The 23,120-nt window shown below is 54.8% G+C and overlaps 1 protein-coding gene and 1 long non-coding RNA gene across 3 annotated transcripts; one reads left to right on the forward strand and one right to left on the reverse strand.

Moving 5' to 3' along the window:
• Nucleotides 1-9,649: 9,649 nt before the first annotated feature.
• On the reverse strand, nucleotides 9,650-14,402 carry SIX2 (SIX homeobox 2). The gene is made up of 2 exons (XM_063328626.1): nucleotides 13,510-14,402; nucleotides 9,650-10,857 (listed from the first exon to the last, which is right to left on the reverse strand). Exons 1-2 carry the CDS (start codon nucleotides 14,067-14,069, stop codon nucleotides 10,554-10,556), a joined length of 864 nt encoding a protein of 287 aa, XP_063184696.1. The 5' UTR covers nucleotides 14,070-14,402; the 3' UTR covers nucleotides 9,650-10,553.
• On the forward strand, nucleotides 13,937-18,478 carry LOC134512833 (uncharacterized). 2 transcript variants are annotated; one of them, XR_010070255.1, is made up of 3 exons: nucleotides 13,937-14,070; nucleotides 17,070-17,176; nucleotides 17,608-17,902. It is a non-coding gene; the product is annotated as an uncharacterized LOC134512833 (long non-coding RNA). The 2 variants fall into 2 exon arrangements; XR_010070256.1 differs by lacking the exons at nucleotides 13,937-14,070; nucleotides 17,608-17,902 and adding exons at nucleotides 14,280-14,368; nucleotides 18,054-18,478.
• Nucleotides 18,479-23,120: the final 4,642 nt, after the last annotated feature.

The raw sequence follows: 23,120 nt of genomic DNA on the forward strand, positions 1-23,120 counted from the left end.
ATGCTTGTTGTAAAATAGTCATTTAATAGAAAAAGTAATCATATAAAGATTTTATAGACTGAAAGACAAGTGTTAAAAAAAACCTTTGAGTCCTTTATGATTAAGATCAACAGTTTTCAGATTTGTGCACATGAACACTTTACTTTTCAGAACAGCTATTCTATTTAGGTTTTCTTACAGAAGTGAGCTGCGTGATGGTAGCTATGATTTCAATACACAGGGCAGGTGGGGATTTTTTCAAAAGCTTATACTAATTAATTTGAAGGCAATATGAAAAATATTAATAGCAAATATGAAATACCCATTTGTCAAAGTCCGTATTGCCTGCAGAAAAGAAAAGGAAAATTCTAATGCCCTTTCTATATGAAAACATCTTTAAGACGTTGAAATTGTTGAAGAGTTTTGGAGAGCTCTTTTGAAATGGAGGATCCGTTTTAAATTTAAATTTATATTTAGATTTGTATTAATATACGGTATATATACAGTAATATTTTTAGAAAGAGGCTGAGGTTGAAAAACATACAATGATGTGAGCAAAGAAGAAAAATAGATTGAGATTCTCAACACTTTCTGAGATTTTTCGATGCCCCGTTTCTTTAACTTTTTTAGATTTTCCATCTCTATAAATAGGTAACACCAAACTAAACTGATTTTGACCCGAGCTGCCCTTGTCACCAAAGCTGTCCTCGGGAAGTACTGACTTTCACCGACTCCGGATTCATCTAGGGGTGATTTGCGCATGTGGTTTGCGTTCAAGAATGCCCTGTAAATATAAACAACTATTACGACCCGAGTACATTTAATGACAAAAATGTGCTAATGCTATGCTGACGGCATTCGCCCTTGCATTACATTCCTTATAAGGGCGATGCTGCTGGATGCGGCCGGCCGGGCTGCGGGGCGACCCAGCCGAGCGGCGATCCCTCCCGCACCCTCCTCCCTGCCCTCTCATCTTCGCTCCCAGTAAAATAACCTCAAGCAAAGGTGCCCTTTCCACACGCACCACACCCCCCCGCACCCCCGCGGAGGTGTGCGCGGCTCAGAGCCCGCCGCGGAGACGCTCTCCGACGGGGGCCTCACCGTTGGTAACACGAAACGCGGAAAACGTGAGAACCCACCTCTCTCCCTAAACCTCTGGCTCCTCTGAGCTGCGAAGAGGACGATTTTTTTGGGAAAAAAAAAAAATAAATAAAACCAAACAAACAACAAAAAAACAGCCCCACGCCGCCGCGGGATGGAGAGGGGAGACGGGGAGAGAGAGCCCACGGGTGTGCGGGGAGCGGCCACGCGTGTGCTACCATCCCGGCCCCGCCGCCAGCCCTTGCGGGGATTTTCCTTCCCTCGCCCAGCTCGCCGGGCAGAGCGGGCAGCAGGGCTGGGCTCCCCGGGGGTCTGGGGGTTTAGCGGCCGGCACCCGCACGGCAGCCGCCCCCGAGGCCCGAGAGGGGGAACAGAGGGGCCGGCGGGGGACGGACGTACGTGCTGACCCAGCCCCCGGGGCCGCTGCAAGGAAAGCACCTGTCCCGGCGAGGAAGTGCTTTTAATTAAGCGCGGTAATGACCTCCCCCTCGGCCCGGGGGGAGGCGAGTCAAGTGCCGAGATCTTTCTTTCAACGACGGCTTTGCCCGAGCTGCCGGAGCCCGGTTAAAGTTACGGCAATGGGAGGGTTAAAAAAAGCCCCCGGAGCCCCGGCCGCCGAAGGGGCCCCCGCGACCCCCGCGGGCCCCACCGGCAGCGGGCTGCCCCCGGCTCCCCCCGTCGCCTCGGTACCACTTCTCTCTGCAACACGTCCCAAACGGACAGAGAGGGGCAAAGGGTTTTTGTCTCCCGTTTTCACATTTCGGGGGAAAATGCCACTTTTTTTTCACGGCCTAACAGCTCCTTCCCCTGCCTCTGCGCCTTCCCTGCTGGAAAAGAAAAATCCCAGCGAGGCCCCTGGGCCGGCCCAAGGCAGAGGGGTGGCTTTCGGCAAGGTCGCCGCCGTGGCTCTGGGCTGCCGGTGCCCTCTCGGAGGGAGCCCCCAGGTGCCCCCGCCGGTGCCCCCGCCGGAGGCGCGCCTCGGGCCCGGGCACGTCGGCGCTCGCCCGGTTGTGGAGCGGCGGAGGGAAGGCTCGTGTCTCTGTTGCCTGCACCTCCGAGAAGCTGTTTCAGAAGGTGCCCAGGGCATGAGGAGAGCGGGGGGAGCCTGCCCCAAGGTGGGGTATGGGCGGGGGGGCACCACAGGCTGCCGGGACCTGCCTCTGCCAACATCGAAATGACATGCGGGGCTTTGTCGGCTCGCTTGGCCCCTCTGAGGCGGCATCTTTCGACGACTGCAAGGAAAATACTGTCTTGCAGTCACTGTAATCCACGGTTTTCATTTACTATTATTCAATCAGGATTTATCTCTGTTTTTTTAGGAGGCTACTTTTCCAGGACTGTTACTCGATACTGATCCATTAAATCATTCCAGCTGAGAGATTAAATGTATGATTTGCAACCAGCTGGATTTCTTAAATGGTGTCTTCGCCTCCCTTCAGAGTATGAGCAGGCCCGACGAAAAAACACTTCGCTTTGGCATGGAAACCCGCACATTTGCCCGAAGATTACCACACGGGGTTCATTCAATGCCAACAGTATTCTCTTCCTTTCTCTTCACCGGATTAGATTTCCCCCAGCCATAAAATGCCTCCAAAAGCGAGATACCATCGAAATGGCAACGCATGCCAACCGAGCGGGTAGGCAGCAGGCTTAAGTCTTCTCTCCCACTGACACCGCAGCCCCTCTCTGCCTTTCGCAGGGCGGCCCCGGCTCCAGCCAGCCCATGCAAGAGGCGCGGCCCCGGGGAGGGAGCAGCCGGGGCGCCGCCGGGCACCTACCGGGGGCTGGGGTCCCCCCGCACTGCAGACGGACCGCGGGGGCATTTTGTGGGCTCGAAGGGCGGTGGGGGTGAAAGGCCCGCAGGGGAGCCTGCGCCCTCTGGACACTGCTCTCCGTCTTGCCCCTCGACGTCTGTCCCAGCGGGGCGATGCGGAGGGCGGGGACGGACCTCCCTGGACCCTTCCCAGCTGCCGGGTATGCGGGAGGCGGTTTCGGGCAGCCCCTCGTCTCCCCTCGTCCGCCACCCCTCAGGGCACCTCAGGCAGGGCCAGGCTCGCCTTGGGGTACAAACCCCCGCGCCGACCGTGCGGGGGCCCCGGCGAGGTGGGGACGGGCAGTGCAATAGCCCGGTCCTTTCCGCCCCGCCGGGCTCGGGGGGGTTGTTCCAAATTAACGGTGACGGCAGCAGCGCCCGGATGAATATCGTCAAGGCGGCTTTATTTGCCTTCGCCCGGCACCAGTCGAGGTAATAAAGACACCCGATTTAGAGTAATTATGGGAGAGCGACTGGCCTCCCTAAACCTCCGGAGATCCCCCGCGGGGACGGCATGTCGGAGACTGGCAGAAATAACCATCAGGTCTCAAAGTAATAGCTGTAGATGGGAAACACCGTCGCTTTCGCCGTGCCGGCCTCGCCCGAAAAAATAAAAAAAATGCCCCTTCTAAGCTGAAAGGTATCTGGGGCTTTTCTCCGGCCGAAACCACCCCGCAGAGCCACGGCACCGTGGGGGATCTGCCGCACCTATGGAGGAGAAAGCAGTGGCATCTTCTGGGCACACTCGGGATGACGGAGCCCGGCTCCGCACACACTCGCAGCAGAGAGCCCGGCGTCGGCATCGCCTCTTGCCTCCCGCCGCCTCGGTTTCTGCTAAAATGGCGAGTGAGGTGGGATCGTCCACCTTCTAATTTGGGAAGGCAGCGAGGTTGCTGCGCAGGGACGGAGCCTATCCCCACGCCGCTCCCCACGGCCACTCGCGGGGCCCCCACAGCCCGGCTCCGCGCAACGCTGGCGACACCTCCCTGCCCCACGTCTGGTTTCGTTTCAATCCGAGAGGTTTCCAAACCGTCCTGACTTTCCAGTTGTTGATGTTTTTGTTGGGTGTGCGTTCCAAAGGCTCTTAAAAAGCGGTGTCCCAAGCCTTTTCTTAAGTTTTTTAACGTCCTCTCTCTTCCTCGCTCGCTGCGCGGTGCGCAGGGGTGCGGATCCTCGCCCCCAGCAGCTGCTGGGCTCATGTGTAACCGAATATCTCAGGCTATGGCGGAAAAAAACCCTCTTCCCCCCTCTCCAGCAGCCTCTGTGCCCTCCGCTGCCCTGGGGAAGCCGTGCCCCTGCCCTGCTCCTCCGGCTTCGGCAGCGAAGAGGGGTGGAAGGAGCGACCTGCTGGGACCAGATACACCGCCTGCCGTGTGTGCCCCGTCGGTGGGAAACAACCGGTTCACTACCACGGGGTGGCTCCGGCTGCCGGGGCACAGGCAGCCCCCGACGGCAGGAGCCGGCGGCCGGGGCACAGGCAACACCCGAAGGCAGGAGCCGGCGGCCGCTTGGTTTCACGGCGCCGGGGGTCCCCGGGACCCGGGAGAGGACCGGGAGACCCGGGGCCCGGGAGACCCGGGAGAGGTCCCGGCTCGGCTTTGCTCGGTGGTCGGGTCGGGCCTCACCCGGGGATGCCACTAGGTGAAGCTTTGGTAATGCTTTCGCCCCTCACGCAGCCCTTCGGTGACAAGAGGGCGACGCTATTTAGCCTCTTCCCATTAAACGCATCCCGCTGAACCGGAGGGGTTCCAAGTCACCTGCTCCCCCCTCCTGAGGTGTGCAGAGAGCCGGAGGGAGAGGAGGAAAAATGCCTTTACTGCTGCAGTGCTCTGGGATCGGGTCTCTGCTCTCTCCGCCGACCCCCAGCACAAATGCGTCTAAACCAGCCCTTTGGGACGGCGGGGTTGGGGGTATCTCTGCCCAGACCCAAACTCCTGCACTGCGAGAAATCGCTCTTCCAATATGATTCACTGGACTTTGCCCAACTTCACAGCAAACTGTAGGCTTTATAAAGTCCCGCTTTTTAACTCTTCGCGCCACCGTCGTGGTTTTTTTTTTCTTCCTCACTGTTGCCAGCCGGTCTTGCCTGTGTTGACACCCAGACGAGCTCCCGACAGTCACTTTTCAGACTCAGATGCCCGTCTCACTCGTGGAATTTTTAACTACTGCCTGTGTTTTCACGCTTCAGCCTATTTTTGGTGAGCAGGGCAGGGCAAATTAATATTTCTGATGAAGGTAGCTTTAATCGGGTTCTTTACAAAATCTGTTCCACCTTCCTGCCTCCCACCCCCTAGATACACACGCACCATACCGAAGTTTGCATTTTTCATGGCGGGACAGGCAAGTCTATAAAAGGCATGTTTGTTTTTCCTGGCTGTTTCAAATATGTATTTCCTGGAGGACTTCGCATCTAATGGGGTCATCAGAAGCACATGTGCGATTTTCATCTTTCCAAGTGATTTCTCCTCTCCCCGCTTCTCCTGAGCAGCAGTGTTTGCTGATGTAACTTTTTACCTGTCTGTTCACCTTAGCTCCCACTAAACCTCTCCGTTTCGCTCTGAGTCCCAGACTCTTGGTGAAGTCCCAATTTCTTTCCGTGTGTCTGTCTGTTTTTTTGAAGGAGTCTTTTTTTCTTTTTCTTTTTCTTTTCTTTCTTTTTTTTTCTTTCTTTTTTATTTTTTTTCCCTGTAGGACACGGGTTGGGCTGGAGGCAGGAATAGATCATTGCTCTGCCGCCCAGCAAGCCCGGCCGCCCGCTCGGGAGCCGCCGCCTGCCGGTACCCCAGGGCGCGGTGCGGGACCGGCTCTGCGGCTCACCGGGACTCCGGATAAAGGCGAATTTGATATTTAGAGCTGGAGGTTGAGCGTTTTCGCCCAGCGGCAAAAAAACCCCCAAACAACCTAAGCCAACCACCAACAAAACACCCCCCTACCCCCGCTTCCCTTTTATTTAAGTGAGAAGGCGATGGACCTTCTCGCCGAGCAAGGAGCCGCCTCTCCCGAGCAGGGAGGGGAAACTTTGAGCCCCGCCGCAAAATGGGAAGAAGGTGATCAGGCAGCCCAGCTCCTAAGTTGAAGTATGTGTTTTTCCAAACCCCAGAACTACTCTCCTTCAGACAAAACCCTCACCTTTTCCTTGTGTGCTGAAGCACTGAAAGTTCCCTTCAGTGTATTTTTCTTGGCTGTCTGAGGCACAGCGTTTTGATTCACTAAGCAGAGGAAGTTAAAGAGCTCTGCAGCAAGGGCCGGTGGCCAGTGTTTTCATCGCCATCCCCCTACATTATTTGTCATGCTCAAGTGAGGGTTTGTTCAAGGCAAGAGCCTGCTCATACCGGGCTGCATTTGTTTCTCCTAAAGAAGGCAATAGATTTTGTTTCCGGGTCTGGTAACAGGAGCCCGACTGCCTTACACAAACATCGCTGGGCAGGCAGAGGCACTTCCAAGGCTTTTCATTCTGGGACCGGAGCAGCTCCCCTCAAAAACACATTGAGGTTTCAGTTAGGCCCGAACTGCTGAGCCAGGAATGGCAAAGAGAAGAGGGAACCTGACTTTCTCCGGGGTAGCCCACGAGAAATATGCCAAGCAGGCAACTTCTCCCGTGTAGATTATGTTCAAAGTCTGCTAAATGGCCTGTATTATCCAAATGAAAATGCAGCCACGCAGCCTGTGGTAGATGAGATGTGACTGTGCTTCCCGGAGGGTCCTGTTTATCCCCAAGCTCCTGCAAGGGCTTACAGAGGGAAGGCCTTCAACCAGCTGGATAGCAAGCTCTGGCACATGCTCCCCTACTCACAGGAAAGGCTCTTACTCCAATAAACTTGCTCCCTGTCCCCAGTAAACTGTCATGCTCCCCTTCGGGGACTGTGCCACGTCTCCAGCAGCCTGTCGGGATGCTCTCCCCTCTCTTCCATCAGTATTTCCCTGGCAGGGTGGCGAGCCGCACCCTGTCAGGACAGCCGAAGTGGCTTTCTGTCTCAAATGTGCAGTTTCTGTCATAACCCTCTTCAGCGCAGTACCAGGACAGTCAACAACAAATCTGCTCTAGTACACCGTGAATATTCAGCGCCCTGCTATCTAAAGGAATTACTTCAGCTAACAGTTCTGGGGTCCATAAGTGCTGCATTCATTAGGTAATTTGGTAAGGTTCTAGTTTGCGGGTAAATACTACTTTCATATATATATACATATGTGTATGTAGGTAGGTGTACGTGCGTGTGCATATACGAGAGAGAGATTTTGTGTGCAGTTTTTCCCTAGGTGTCCAAGCTACAGGGTCTCAGCTGTGGGGTTTGCCTGCTGCATCCTGGCCTCAGCCTGGGGACAGCCAGGGGGAGTTTCATGGGTAAAGCCTGCTGGGTCCGCACCACCTTTTTATTTATGCCCCGAAACCTGTGTGGGTACCCTGTAAACAGCCAACCCTGAGATGAGATATGCCCCATGTAACGTAATGCTAGTGAATCATAACTAATCTGTTTAAAACCAAGGATTAGTCACGTCAGTTTCGGCATATTCCTCTATCGGGAACTTTTTCTGTGCGTGGAAAATCGGGGGGATTTGCGCTAATTTACCAAACATCATTACTAAGGCAAGCACGGTCCGATAAAATGAGTCTTAACATGTACGGGTTTTCAGGTTGCATTACACACGTCCCATCATCTGGGCTTTAAGCTGTGTGCGCCCTTAATGCTAGATTGACCTGCAGATTTTTTTTTTCATACTGCATGATTTCAGTTTCTAGCTGTCTCTAATTGACTTCAGCGAGTCGCCCTCTCTTCCTTTCTCCGTCTATAAGTGATCCTCGCTGCAATTTACAGGAGTTTTCATCGCCCCTCGCTTTCAAAGGGCCTTTCTCACCCTGTCAGCCCTTCATTTACCTTCCCCGATCGAATTCTGCCTCCTCTGTGCAATATGACCTTTTATTAACCACGTAAAACCCATCCTGTTTTCATACTGCCTCTTTAAATGTTCCCCATCTTGGCTTTACTCTTTCTCTATTTTTTTTCCTTCCAGCGGGCAAAGCCTTAAGGCTTTATTTCTGTTTCGAGGCCATGTTTTAGTAACCCAGTCGTTCTGTTTTCCTTCCCAAACTTATTTCTATCCCTAAAAATACAAAATAATTAACCAGCCAATTAATTCGTTCTTTGCAATACTGCACGGCTGCATGTATTATTTTACAGGGAGCGGGGATCTTCTGTAGCCCTAGGAAGCAGTCGTTCGTATACTTGCGAAATGTTTATTTTCAAAGGATTAAAATTCATAGCTAAAATTATTAGATGCCCCTCAACGGAAATAACAGGATCTGCTGTTTAGACCCTAATGCACGCAGACCGCACCGGTACGCTCCCACAGCAGAGCCGACAGCCGCATCACCTCCGCTGCTGAAAAATCACCCCAAACAGCAGAAACAGGAGAAACATAAACCTGAATATACCACATTGTCTCCTCTATAACATTGTACCCCGCCGCACCCCAGCATAACGAGAACACTGGATTTATAACCACGAGTAAGGAAGAGGTGTTTTTTTTTTTTTTTTCCGAGGCCGATCTTCCCCGTTACCGACATCCACACTTTCCCTTCTACAGACATTAACGGGGCCGCAGAGAAATGTGCTTTTAGCGAGCACCCACAAAGGCACCGAGGCGCTAATCCAGCCCCAGATTATATCAAATTAGGACATTGCCCGCACAAAACTCCCGCTGATTGAAATTTCAGCCAGCGTCTGAAACCTGGACAGGATCTTTGCTGATCTACGCATATTTCTATCCCGCTTGAAGCCATATCGTTTTCTCGGGTTATTTTTCACAAGAAATTCATTTTAGGGGAAAAAAAAAAGAAAAAGTACAAAACCCCTTGCAAGCTCTGAGGAACATTTAAACAGATGATAGATCACATTCGGCTTCTAGCGAAGAGGTGGTAGCGAGGGTGCAAGCCGTAATGAAACCACTCTGAGCTCTTATCTTTTAATGAAGTAAACTTGGAAGCAACTTGCCTGTCCCTTTTGCCACCCTGTGCTTACAAAAAAGAGGGGGGGCGGGGGAAGAAAGACAGAAAGACAGAAAGACAGAAAGACAGAAAGACAGAAAGACAGAAAGACAGAAAGAAAGAAAGAAAGAAAGAAAGAAAGAAAGAAAGAAAGAAAGAAAGAAAGAAAGGAGACGAATAGAGAAATCCCGTTCCCGGCATCGCTCCCACGGGCGCTGGCAAGGCGTTTGCAGCCCAGCCGTGCCGGAGTCCGGAGCAGGGTCTGGCCACGCTCGGTTTGCGTGGGGCGAGGGGGGACGGCGGGGGGCGACTTTCCACTGGGGCCAGTAGACACGGGGGCGGAAAAGCCCGCCGCCTGCCCGGCCGTGCCCTCGGAGGAGCAGGTGGGCGACCTCCCCGCTGCCCTTAGAGCCCGCACCGCCTATCCTTCTCCGTCCCCTTGCCTCCCCGCTCCTCCCCGGCGCACGCCACTTCCCCGGGCCGGGCCGGAGCGGCCCCCGCCGTGCCCAGCCGTTGCTCTGCGGGGCACCCCAAAACGGAGCGGAGATGCCGTTTGACCGCCCGGGGGGCGCTGAGGGAAGAGGCCCGCTCGCCCCTGGGGCGGCAGGGGGGGAACCCCGGGAAAGGGAGGAGTCCGGGGACCCCGACACCGTCCGGGTGTCCGCCGCCTCCCCCGGCCGAGCGCGATCAGCCCCGGCCACCGGCCGGCTCTGCTCTGCTCAGGGCTGAGACTGAAAACACCCCGCGGGCGAGTGAAGCAGCCGCACGCCGAGTTAGATTTCTAAATTTTATTATAAAATAAAAGCAGAAATATTTTCCAAAGAATGTATTCACATAATATAAACAATAAACAAAACTAAGGTGAGTGACTTGCGGTTGATACTGTCGTTTAGGTCTAAACTTGAGCAGCAATTCCTCTTTTCTTTAAAGCCCGCTCCCGCCCTCGTTGCACACCGAGGGGGAGAATCTGCCCCTGCCTTCCTCGGGGGCTGGGGCCAGAGCCGGGCCATCACTTCCTTTCCCACCCCGCAAATGGCGAAAGCACCACATGGACAAGGCCAAAGAAGCCGTCTCTCTGCATAGCATCAGCTACAAGAAGGTTACAGAGTCTGCCTAGAGCGCGTGTTGCTGCTATAATTTGACTACAACTTTTGTATTCTTAGTTGAAATTGTACATCGTACACCTGCCACGGATACATAACTACAATAGAATAACGGGAGCGATGTGTAACTTCCAAACAGGCATGGAAACAGTGGCCTTATGCTCCCCTTTCCTCCCCACCCCCCGAAAATAAAAGATTACAATGTGCCTCTTCCCACACAGACCGGCCTGATCGGGTGACACCACCGAGACATTCGTAAAGTCAAGGCTGGAAAGAGCTGCTACGCCGAACCGCCTTACAGCCTGCCGTGAAAAATCACAGCTCCTGTCCAACAGTCCTTACACGCCTGAGACCACCTTTAAGCAACCCTTAAGGCTTTTCACAACATTACTGCCCACAGCCAAGTCCGATACCTTCCAAACCTGCAGCCAGCCTGCTGCCAAAGGGCACAACACATCCACTAAGGAGTACGTCATCGTTTTCAAAGTCTCTGGTAAGATTAAGGGAAAAAAAAAAAAGGAAAAAAATAGAGTAAAGGAGGGCTGATGCGAAGGAGGGAGCGTGTACACGGTTTTTAAGAGCCCAGATCGACCAGGTTGGATGACATGGGGTTGAGGATGGAGTCCTGCAAGTTGTGGTGGTGCATGGGGTCGGCACTGGGCACGGGGATGGCACTGGGGCCCTGGGGGTGGCCCAGGCCGTGCAGGGGCTGCAGCCCGGGGTTGGAGCTGAGCAGCAGCGCGGGGCTGGAGGAGGTGTGATCCGGGGTCCCTGACGGCGTCTTCTCGTCCTCTGAGCTCCCCAAAACTGTCTTATTCCCGTTCATTGACGCCGAAAGCGGGTTGTGGCTGTTGGAGTTGGAATTCTCGTTGTTTTCCCTATAGGAAACACAAAAGAGGGAGGGAAATCACCGTGTGGCCGCCGCTCCGGAGTGCGCTCCGCGGGAGCGGGGGCGGCGGGCGGCGGGCGGCGGGGAGCTGGCTCCCGTGGGGCGGCGAGCGGGGAAGGGAGGGGATGCAGAAACAGTAGGTTTACAAACTCTGCAAACCTCCAAGGCCTCTTCATCTGGCACAAAGGTCTAAGGTCCGCCGAGCTTGTAAACAGAGTCTCCCACTAGCCCAGCGGAAAGTGTCACTTTGCCAAAACGTCATTTTCTGCCTCCAAAGCTTTTGCACAGCTTGGGGGGTGGTGGTGGTGGTGGGGGGGGTGGTGGTGGTGGTCGGGTGGGTGGGGGAAGAAGGGAAGGGAGGAAGACATAAGGAAAAAAAAAAAAAGACTTTTTAACTTTAAAATTGCTCCCGGAGCTGAAGAGAAGTTCGGCCGCAATTTCTGCTGGGAAGGCCAAAGCACGGGGAGTCTCAGGCAGGATTGCTCTGTGCAGCAGCACAGCCGCCCAGGCTCGCACCAGGCGGGAAAGGCTTTTCCATAAGTAAATGGGCTTTTTCACACACACACACCCCCCCCCCGTCCCTGAGCTGAAAACATAGCCCAATATGGAAGATAAGGCAAGCAAAGAGAGTTAACTCGCTTATTTCCCCGGCCCTCTCGGGAAACGCTCCGCACGCCCGCTGCGATCCCTCCGTCCCTCCCCGGGAGACGGAGGGCGCAGCCCGGGTGGCCCCGCAGCCGGCTCCGCGGCGGGGGGAACCGGCACCGCCGGTGCGCCCCCCGACAGAGGCAACCGGCTGGGAAAGGCAGGACATAATTTCAAACTCCATCACCGGGTAAATACCGAGAAATCGCTGGAGGTTGGCCAAGCCCTTGCATGTAAATTTTTTTATTATTATTATTGCCATTATTTTTTCGAAATGAGAGGGGCGAGATGGGGTGGGGGCGGCCGTCCCGTCAAGGCTAAGGCGGCTTTTAGGCATAGCCCTCGTAGAAATACTTTAGACGCAGCCCTGACTGAAATACTGAAGGCATTGCGAGTCTATTTAAAAGCTTCTGCGGAAGCTTTGAAGCACACTATCTGGCAGAGGGGCCCTATCCTGCAGGATTTGGTCGAGAGAAGTGAAGCCACCGCGCTGACGGCTTTTCCTCAATAAGGGCTGCAGGATGTGGCTGGAGACACTTTGTGCCAAAAAAATAAAAATAGACAAGAAAGCTCTGTTTGAACAAGTTCGCTTGACTGAATGGCAATCCCATGAACGGTCTGTTTTCCAACGCCTGGAGTGTAATATTAGGTTGAGTGTATTTTTCAATGTCAAAAATCTTATTTGTCTCTGGAGACCTTTAAAAACCGATTCCTCGGGAAAAAAAAAAGAAGGAATAAGTGTAACCTTCATTTCCTTTGGATATTTGAAGGTGAGTCCCCGCTATCAGCAATAAAAAGGATCTCTAACATCTCGTAAAACCAACACTTGCGGGGATTTGAAGGAAAATTAAAGTGCTAGCACCGTTTCGGGAAATGTATGGAGCAAATCCGTGCGGAGCTCGAACCTGCCGGGCTGCACAGCTGCGCGGCCGGGGCTCCTGCCGTTTCCAAAACACGTTATAGGCAGAAACGAAAAAAAAAAATAGTAAGTCTCCTCGGAGGGACGGATCTACGGGAGATTTCTAATCCGTTAATTAACCGCGCAGGCCCTACGATCAGATCCATATGGACCGGGCAATTCAGCGAGCTAGCGAGGAGCCACTGTGCAGTTAAAGGACGCTTTTTGCTTCTTCGAACCGTCTTCCTAAGGCACAGGGAATGCTGACGGAAAAGTCATCCCGAATACCCAAGGATGTGGGCATTAACCTCTGCCCGGCAATTAAAGATCCCTTCACTCCATTTAACGAGAAAAACACAGTCTCAGAATCACGCTCGGTATCAGAATACACATCTGTGAACACGCATTCACGAGCACCTTGCTGGGTAGTGAATACGAACTGCGATTTAAGGAGCGAGGCAAGCGGTTGCTCCGTTCAGTCCCTGTCTCGGTCTCCCGCCTCACGCCAGGGGCCGACGTTAGAGGCAATTTTTTTGCAAACCACCACGTCCAGCGTTCAGACCCACTCGTTCCCGGTTGCCTCACGGCTTCCCCTCTCCGCACCGGGGTAACTAACCCTCAGGACCCACTCCGAGCTGTGCGGGGCGCGGAGCGCTCGCCTCCAGCCCCGCCGCCCTCGGCCTTTCGCTCTGGGCCGCGGCCCCGCACCGGCACCTCCGGCCTCTTCGCCGGGTTTCGGCGGGGCGGAGGCGGCCGCGCTGCTTGACCGGGAGTCGCCGCCGGCCGTGGGAAGCGCCCCCGGCAGAAGGGGGCTGCCCCGGCGGCCACCGTGCCGGCTGTGCGGGGAGTGGGGGTGTCGGCGGGGATGGGGTCCCGGCCGGTTCTCCCGGGGGCTACTTTTGGCGGCAGAGGCCGTCGCGGAGAGCCCACCTTCGCTCGCCTCTGCTTCTCTGGGCGCCCCCGTCCCGGAGACGGGGATGGGGGCAGAGGGGCAAGCGCGGGGCGAGAGGCGGGGCAGGAGAGCCGGGAGCACCGGGGGGAGCCGAGGGGCGTCGGAGGGAGCCGTGGGGCGCCGGGGGGAGCCACGGGGAGCCGTACCTTTCCTTGGCCTCGGCCGCGCGGTCCCGCTGCCGGCGGTTCTTGAACCAGTTGCTGACCTGGGTGGTGGTGAGGCCGGTGGCCTCGGCCAGCTCCCGCTTCTCGCGTGGGGACGGGTAGGGGTTGTGGGCGTACCACTCGCGGAGGACGCTGCGGCTCTTCTCCTTGAAGCAGTAGCTGGTCTCCTCGCCGTCCCAGATGGAGCGGGGCAGCGGGAACTTGCGGCGCACCCGGTACTTGCCCACCGCCCCTAGGGGTCGCCCCCGCAGCTTCTCCGCCTCGATGTAGTGCGCCTTCAGCCAGAGCTGCTGTAGCTTGGGGTGGTTGTGCGCCGAGAACTGGTGGCTCTCCAGGATCTTGTAGAGCTCGCGGAAGTTGCCCCGGTGGAAGGCCACCACCGCCTTGGCCTTCAGGACGCTCTCGTTCTTGTGGAGGTGCTCGCAGGCAGGGAGGGACCAGAGGAACCGCCCCAGCCGCTCGATGTTGCCGCCTTGCTGGAGCACCTCGCAGACGCAGGCCACTTGCTCTTGGGTGAAGCCAAAAGTCGGGAGCATCGACATGGTGAGCCCTGCCCCGCCGCGCACCCTACGGCCGCATAGAGGGGAGCGGCGCGGGGCGGCGGGCAGCTCCCGGCATGCGGGGCCGGCCCCGGGGCGGCGGCGCCCGGCGGGGCCCGCTCGGGCGTCACGGCCGGGCGCGGGGGGCCGCGGCCATCGGCGGAGCCCGGCCCCGGAGCGGCGGCGGGAGCCGGGTGGGAGGAAAAAAACAAAAAAAAAAAAAGGAAAAAAAGGGCGAAGAGCGAAGAAAAAAAAGTCTCGGGAGCCCGAGCGGCTTTTTCCCCCCCGGCCGCCTCCTTTTTGTAAGTCCAAGTTGCGAGAGTAACTTTGTGCCTCTTTTGTCTCCTATCTGCAGCGCTCGCAGCGGCCGCGGCTCTCCCACCCCCACCCCCCTCGGCCGCCGGTTTGGGATCTCCCTGCTTCCCCCCCACCCCCCGCCGCCGCAAGATCCCACATAATATAGTGGTAAAGCCCTGCTCCCTCGCTCCTCTCCCTCTCGGAGTTTTTCCCCCCTTTCTTTCTCTCTCTCTCCCCTTTTTTTTTTAATAATATTATTCTAAGCTGGCATGAAAAGTGATTATCCGCGCTGTGATTGGTCCGGTTATCTGACCCGGGGACTGCCAGGAGAAGACAATAGTTTTAGTCAAATTATTTGCCATGGTGACGCTGTCAATCAGGGGTAACCCGATCTGTTTTGAGGTGGCTCCCCGGCTGGGTTGACAGATTGCTCAGATCCACTCAGAGGCGGCCCGGCGAGCTGAGATATTAGCTAGCGAGGGAGAAATTTCCGCCGTGATTGACGCTGCAGGCGCCCATCGGGGGAGAGGGGCAGCGCCGGAGCGCCGAGCCCGGGCCCCTGCCTCTCGCCGCAGGGCGCTGCGGGACGGAGCCGCCGCCCCGTCCGGACCCCGCCGCCCCGTCTGGATCCCGCTGCCCCATCCCGGCCCCGCCGCCCCGTCTGGATCCCTCAGCCCTATCCCGGCCCCGCTGCCCCATCCGGATCCCGCTGCCTCATCCCGGCCCCGCTGCCCCATCAGGATCCCGCAGCCCCATCCCGGCCCCACCGCTCAGTCCGGGCCCCGCAGCCCCATCCCGGCCCCGCCACCCCGAACCGCGGGCTCTGCCGTTCCCGGCACCCGCGGCTGCGGTGGGGAGAAAAACCCGGCTCCGGCCCTTGCAGAAAGTTTCTTTCTAAATGCGTTGGCTTAACCCCCCTCCCCAGCGCCCAGTAACAACTGTCGGAGAGTTTTATAGGGAAGGGGCCTCTCATGTACAATAGAGACCCTGTTCGTGACCTGGGATCCCATTACACGCTGATCGTACCTGCCTGGGAGCTAGGAGGAGGCATGATGGTACAGGGCCGGGAAAGGATTGCCTCTCCATTAACCGCCGGCCATGCCCCACCGCGCTCCGGTGCTCAGGGCGCTGGCATTTGTGATCACTGAACGTTGGCCGTTTATTTCTACTTGATTTCCAGGAGCGTGTCGGGGTTTTTCATCCAGGAGGGGCACACGTGTAAAAGTCAGAGACACTTGGCGTGATTAAGCGGCCCCTTATCACCCACGCGTGCCCATTATACACTGCGTTTTTAGTTTACTGACTGTGCGGGGCAAGGACCCGTAGCCTTTTCCGTCCCTTTCGCTCTCCGCAAAGTGAAAGGCGAAGGAGAGAGATTGTGCAAGCTGGAAGGTCGGGGGAGGATAAGTGGATGAGAGGAGCGAGCGGGGGGCGATGCGGTACCTCCGCGGGCGGGCGGGACCGCCGGGGCGGCGGCGGGCGCCGGGGCTCGCCCAGGTGAAGGCTTGCGGGAGGAGCCTCCCTGTCCCAAACTCAGGGCAGTTTCCATGGCTTTTAATGTTCCCCCCCCACCTTTTTTTTTTCGGAGAAATAATAATTGATCTCACAAGTTCTTTCTACGCCATTTGCAGCCCTGACAGAAGAGGTCTGTGCAGTTGTGGGCTCTTGCCACGGTACCTTTTTAGCCTCCCCGGCGCGTCAGGGATTTAGCGAAGCCACAGGCGACCAGGCTGCGGCTCCGCGCCTCGCAGCCTCACCCTGCGCGGCCGATGGACGGAGCCTCCGTGCCGGCCCGGGCGGGCTCAGAGGCCGTCCCCAGGGGAAGGCGAGGCCGGGGCGGCGGCGCCCAGCCCGGCGGCTCCCGGCGAGGAGCCGCGCCAGGGCTGAGGCCAGGCGAAATGCGGCGGGGGAGGGAGGCAGGAGGAGGAAGAGGAGGGTGGGGGCAGCGGGTCAGCGCGCGTCCAGCTCCCAGCCTGTCCGGACGCCTGTGCGTATCCGCCGCGTATGTCTGTATTTTCCCGAGTGCACTCCGCTTTGGAAGCTGCACGTCCTCCTACCTGTCCGGGCTTTTCCCGAGTGCTGCCGTGAAGAAGCAGTGGAGAGCGGGCGGCTCCCGCCCTGGATCCCCCAGGGACGCAAAATAGAGGCTTCCTTTGCAGGGCAAGCGAGAGACAGCTCAAATTCGTTTAAAACAAATTCAGGCATGTTGGTGACGGGTCCGTAAAGCCCCCCTTGCACGATTATCCCTCCCTCCCTTTACAAAAGGAGCCCTCGGCCGCTTAGTGCCTCGGTGCCGGCCGACTTCTGCAGGATTCAAACTGTGCTTGTTTGTAAACGAAAGCATCCCGATCTCAGCTCTTCCTACCCAACCTAAGCGGCGGGATAGTTCGCAGCCGCAGCAGGACGATCACGGGACGGGGGAACCGACCCGCTGCAAACGTTACACTGAGCAGAAACGGCGAGAGAGTTACAAACCCCCTCTTCCACCCCCGACCTCTGCCGTGTGCCTTTCGCGGGGGAGAATATAGCCCCGTTCCGCTCCCTCCCGCGATGGGGACCGTGGCAATAAAGAAAAGCGCTAGCGAAGTCTGAGCTGCCACCCCCCACCCCTCCCTTCCGCGCCTCCTCGCCACCGCGCTCGGTCGCCCCACGTTTATTAGGGATATACCTGACTTCGCTTCCTCTCCTTCCATCTCACAACCACAGCGGTTGAATCTGAACGGGAGCAGCTGTTCGCCCTAGCCGGAAAGGAGGTGTCAAAACCTGTTGCATGGACTTAGATCTGAGAAAGTCGCTTCTTAGCACCCTAAAATGTGAGTACAGAATCTCCACGCCAACCCCTCCGTAGGCGCTTTCACTTTAGGCTGCCTTAGCCAGGCTGCAGCTCGCATGTAACGCTACTGCACTTCCCAGAGCGCTGGGCAGAGGCAGGGCTGGCCCCTTCCCGAGCACCCTATATCAGCTTGCGTCCCAGAGCAATTGCAAATTAGTGACATCTGGATCCAAATTCTGTGTAACTCCTTTTAACTTTAGGGAAAGAAAAAAAACTTTTTTCCTATACGCGCTAGAAGAGAGAGCAGATACTGGCTGCAAAGCCACGGCACGGGGCGAGTCAAGTTGCAGTGAATTGCGAGGGAATCAGACGATCGGGCGAGGAGCTTTTTTTTTTTTTTTTTTTTTTTCTGGCATTGCAATTATATTTCAGAGCAGGAGGAACGAATCGCTTGCTAACATTTGTCCCCAGTCCGGCAGGGACATTTTGCCTGTCCGCTGCCGGCTCTTTCCCCTCAGCCGCGGTGAAAGGCTTTATCCGGGATGACCGAAAGTTGTGCCCGGCCCCGCCGCCGCCCGGTGGAGAAGCCCGAGGTTCCATCCCGGTCCCGATCCCGGTCCCGGTCCCGGGTGTGACTTTGCCGAGGGCCCATTCGGGAAGCGCCTCACCCCTCCGCGCAGTCATTGCCGCGCACGAAGCAGCGTGCGAGCCCGTCAGTGTCAACCCAATAATTGTGAAATATGAGTGAAATAAAAAGTCGTTTTTATGGCAACGCTCCTTTTATTAACCGGGGCGCAGACAATCTGAGGGAAGGAGGGGAGGGAGGGCGTTCGTGTCGCTTCCTAGGAGCCTTCCATTGCGCGTAACTGATTCGTGTCCACAAGTGAGTGCCAAGACGGCGCTGCGTTTATCTGCAGATCTCCCTCTCGGCCGTGCCTCGACCGTCTCCTTGCAGACAGCAGCCTGTATGGGAGGCTGCAGGCCCTCACCGGTCCCGTTCAAGACAGGAATCGATTCACCCGAACTCCTGCCCTTCATCTTTCCGCAAGCCCCTACGACCCTCGGCCGCTCCCTTCATCCGTTCTACCGGGTCGACAATGCCGCTCGCTGGGCTGGGGACAACCCCTCCGCCGGAGAGCCGTGAGGCAGCGGGATGGCTACCCACCGCCCTTCACCCACTCGCACAAGGCTGAGGACACCCACGCTTCTGGCGGCCGGCCTCCGGTCCCCGCGTGGGAAGGGCAGGGAGACGGAGGCTCTCCCGGGGGCGCTTTTATCGGCAGGAGTAGCGAACAAATGATAACCCCTGCAATCTTCACACGCCAGAAAGAAACACATCTTCCCCGCAGATGTCCACTACCGTGGCAAGGACTGTAGGGAGAAAAAAGCCAAATGACAAACAACTCCAAGTTTTAGTTTCTTTATTTCCTTTTCATTTTTTTTTCCCCTTTTCTTTCGACGGGAGAGCAATGTACTTTCTCCTTAAAACCAGTGGGCTTTAAAGTGGGCAAAAGCGTGCCGCAATTAACCTGCTACTCCCGCTAGCTTTTTTAATGAATCATAGAGACCTTTGCCAGGACCCCAGGCTTACCTGCCTCCCACCGCCCAACCCGGGGGGCGGGGGGAATACTCAGCGGGTTTCCCGGGCACCCAGGGCAGGGAGCACGCCCTTCTCCCTAGCGGCACCCGGCCGCTTCGGGCTGTCGAAGCTCGGCCGGGATTCACGGAGGCAGTTTGCAACCCGGAACCGAGGGTTGTTCCCCCCTCCCTCCCATTATTTATTCACGCTTATATTTATTTTTGCGTTTTGTTTAAAACCCAGGTCTATCCCATCACAGATGGCACTAAGATCCTGCCTCGACTGAAAAAGAAAACAACGACAGAGGATCGCTGCGCGTAACTAAATTAAGGCAAACAACAATAGCTTGTTGTTCCGTGATTTGGGGCGAAAGGAATAATTCAAAGCTTTTGCTGCGCGCAATGCTCTGTTCCTCAAGGGTGCCGGCCAAGGATTTCAGATATGTAGCGGGTAACTCGATTATGCTAACAAACTCCGCTTGAAAGAGAACGTTGTTGGGCCGAGGGGCGGGGGAGCGGGGTGCTGTGGGTCCGGGGGGCGCCCGAGCCCCTGCCCCGGGCAGCGGCCCCACTCCCCGCGCCCGCCGCTCCGCCGGACCCCTCCGGCCCGGAGCCGTTTGTCGGCCGTCTGGACCTGAGATGCTCGAATAGCATTTTCGAAAGGGGTGTGTTAATTAGGAGATTGGGGCCTGATGCGACGTGACTGTCTGAGCTGACCTCGGTGAACCTTTCCGTCCCCCCCACCGCCTCCCCGTCCCGGCTGCCCCCCGGTGAAATGGGACCCGGGGGGGCGGCACTGTGTCCCCAGCTCAAGGCGCTGTAACCTCCCGCGCTCCCCAGGAAACCCGATAGCCCCCCAGCCGGGTAATGCGCCCGGTCCTGATTACCTTTATATTATCCCTTCTCAATCTCGGGTGCGGGTTTCAGAGTTTCCACTCCTACTACAGCGCCCTCCCGGCCCTTTACCCCCATCATCGATATTTATTTGGGGTGTCCCCCTTCCACGGCCCACAGCCGGGCTCGGATCCCGCGGAGGGGACAGCCGGCTGGGGGGTGGCCCGGGGCGGGGGGCGAGGGGGTCCCGGGCCGGTGGTCACCCAGCCCCCGCGCCCCTGCCGGCTGCGGGGACCGCCTCAGATGCTCCGCGGCACAAGGGGACTCTCTCAGCAGACAGCGTACAGCTTACAGACAAGACAACAACAACAACAAAAGGCACATATGGTTAAAATAAGGAGCAAGCGAGCTTTCTGCCTTGGGGGATTGGCAATAACTAGCCAGAAATGCAAGACATTGAATCTAAACTTCTGGTGGGCTTCTGCGGGATTGACAACTTAAATCACACTACAAGCATCAATTTGACAATATTTGTAAACTTCTTGTTTCCAGGGATCTTCTTGATCAGAGATAGACCAGGTTGGTATGAGCTTAAGCCACGAAGGTCTTCCCCCCCCCCCTTTTTTTTTTTCCTTTTTCCTCCTCCTTTCCCCTCTTCCGAGTTGATGAATAGCGATCAGGTTTCTTTTAATGGCTGCCCCCTATTCTCACAGCCTCCCACAACTAACCCAAGAGCCTGTTTCCTCGACCTCAGTTAATTCCGCTGATTATTCCAAGATGATGGAGGAAAAGCACGAAGACTGTTCACTGTTTCTACCGATTCAAGGCATTTTTTTGTTACCATCTCCAGCCCTGGCTCACGGGGCTTTGACCGGGGAGTATTTTTAGGAACAGGCTGCCCTCCCTCCCTCCCCAGGCAGCTGCTGAGCCCCGCGGCGCCGAGACCCCCACGGTCCCCGCGGGGACCGCGGGGGTCTCGGCGCCGCGGGGTGCGATGCCTAAAGGGAAGCAAACGCCACGGGGCCGGAGGGGAAGATCCACTCCGAGAAATCTCACTAGAGGGCTCTAATACTCAGCTGCTATGGCTGCTGAGACAAAACAAGGCTTCGTCCTTAATACCCTTTCGTCCTCCGGATAGATTCAGCCTGGTAAAGTCCCCCCCAGTGCTGTCACAGGTGGCCCAGGCAGGTCGTCACCATGACAAGAAATCCTTTGTCTTCTTAATAATAGCAACCTCCTACCCTGCCCTACCTGCAAGTGAGCACAGCTGATGTCCCCTTCCTGGTGCGTAAGGGTACAAGAGGGTTTTGGGGGGGGGGTCCCACCCCCCACCCTCTTCTGTATCCATCCCATGGCAAGAGAAGGAAGCGCAGTCCCTAAAACAAGCAAAGATCCCGCCAGGCACAGGAATCCTTGTCAAGAATCAGGGAGCAAGCACTATTTACAGACATGTACAAATGTTTGGGTTTTTGTTGATTTTTGTTTCCCCCCCCTTTTTTCCCTTCAGTATAAAAAGAGCTTGCGTAAGTTCTTCCACGGTCTACGGAGTGTAGTGTGCCCGTAAACACATCCATCGTTTAAATTCTGCAGGGCTGAGGCAACCTGAAATGTAATGCAGTGTTAGCAAATAACACACACACACACACAGAGATATTAGTGTCAAACAACACTGACTGATTTAACTGGAATCTGTTCTGGTTTGGGATTTTTTTCCTTTTGAATAATTACTACAATTTGCTGTTGGGAATCAATAAAACCTAACAAGACAGTATCAATTAAAAACACAACAATTATTAGTTGTAAGAGAAACTTCATAACATTTCAGTATGCATTCAGTTTGTTTTAACTCCCAATAATTTTTGTAATAAATAAGTAAATTGACTTACTTGCAGAAATTAGGAAATGCAATTTAGTTTGCTTATCATGTCTTGCGATTCTCTCAGATGCTTTGCATACAGATCAAAATTATAGGAAAAGCTTTGTGGAAAGCCAGATAGTTTAGGTAATTTAACATCAGTTTAAAGATGATCGACTTTCCAGTGGAAAATTTGCTACTTCTGAACTTGTGACAATGTGCTGTATTTTCCTCTGTGGATTGTTTCAATCTTCTTTTTCCTGGGTTAATTCTGTCTCTCTCCTTTGATGTCTTCTCCCCTTTATTTCATAGGTTCTTGAATCAGCTCAAATACACTGTGGACTTTTTACTTCCCAGAAAAAAAACATGGAATTTAAACAGACCTGGTATCCCATTTCGTTCCATTTAAAATTTTTCTTTTACTATTTTTTGTCATCAGTTTTATCCTCCTTATAAACTAGGACTTTATGACTAGACTAAGATTGACTTTATTTCTTATTTAAGATGCAGAAAAGGCCAGTCCAGTGAACACTGGGTTGGTTTCAGTCAGTTAAGCCACTTCAGCAGGCAAGACTAAGGTTCCATACCTTACTGGTTAAGAAACAGTCTGCTACTGGGGCACCATACCCGCATCCTATTTCCTCTGTCAGCCTAGTCATGTGTGCATGGTAAGCTGAGTAAGGGCGCATCATTCCCACTGGAAGTAGATGCTAATGGCAGCAAACACTGCTGCTGCACAGTGCAAGGAGGGAGCATGAGCTCCCTCGCTTCTGCACTATTCCAGTCCTCCAACATTCTCCCAGAAGTTTTTGCAGTCCCAGGACCCCTTCTTTGGCTTCATGCTATGAAATTATCGCTTGAACAATTTACAATGCATACCTTGTATTATCTCTAATACTCAGAACTGAAATCCCACAGGAAATAATTATTTTATTTTGAACCACAGAGGCACCACTTGGGACATGAACACCTAGTGACAAATGCCACTTAGCCTCAGGGCCAGACAAGTGTTCCCGGCCCTGTTTTACTTAGCAGCTAGGACATAGTTCAAACACCTTTGCAAGAGAGGACTTAACTTCTCACCTTCTTGAGACTCACTACTTCTTCCTTTTTCTAACAGAATTTAATCAGTGCCTAAGTAATTTTTAGTTTTTTCATTCTTTCCATAGGTTGCAGAGGAAGCCCAAACACTAGACGCAGGGCCGAAGATCTCACTGAGTGACAGTGAGTTGCAACGCATGGGATTCTTGTGTAACTACCTCTCAGTTTTTCTGTATCTGCTACCTGCTACAGCCAGAAAGCAATGAGGAAATTACTTGTTAAAGTGTGTATACACAAACACACACACATAGGCATATATTGAGGTGTATTTCTATATGTCTATCTGGTTTAATTAACATTTGTATAATTTTACTTCATGGAAAAACAGATTGTCATTTCTTTAAATCTAAACCCTTTCTTAAACAGTAGCGTAACCGCATTGGAGCAATATAACCTGATAAACATTTCCTTAATTATGAAGTCTTCACTTCAGTCACATAAAGAGGTGGTGGGAGAAAGGAATAGAGCATTAGATGAAATGGACAAATCCCAGAAAGAATTTTACAGAACAAAAGGATTTTTTTTTTCTCTGATCAACATTCTGAAACAAATAGAGTTGTGGGTGAGGGTGATATGTTCGTGTTTATTTTCAAGTGGAAGAAGGTTAGCAGCAGCA

The sequence above is a fragment of the Chroicocephalus ridibundus genome, chromosome 3 (genome assembly GCF_963924245.1).
Source record: "Chroicocephalus ridibundus chromosome 3, bChrRid1.1, whole genome shotgun sequence".
NCBI lineage: Eukaryota > Metazoa > Chordata > Aves > Charadriiformes > Laridae > Chroicocephalus > Chroicocephalus ridibundus.

Excerpts from the sequence above, each read along its gene's own strand:
- SIX2 (XM_063328626.1), bottom strand. The coding sequence starts at position 14,069 with ATGTCGATGCTCCCGACTTTTGGCTTCACCCAAGAGCAAGTGGCCTGC. Across the intron at positions 10,858-13,509 it reads GCGGCCGAGGCCAAGGAAAG|GGAAAACAACGAGAATTCCA; the intron begins GTACGGCTCCCC and ends TGTTTCCTATAG.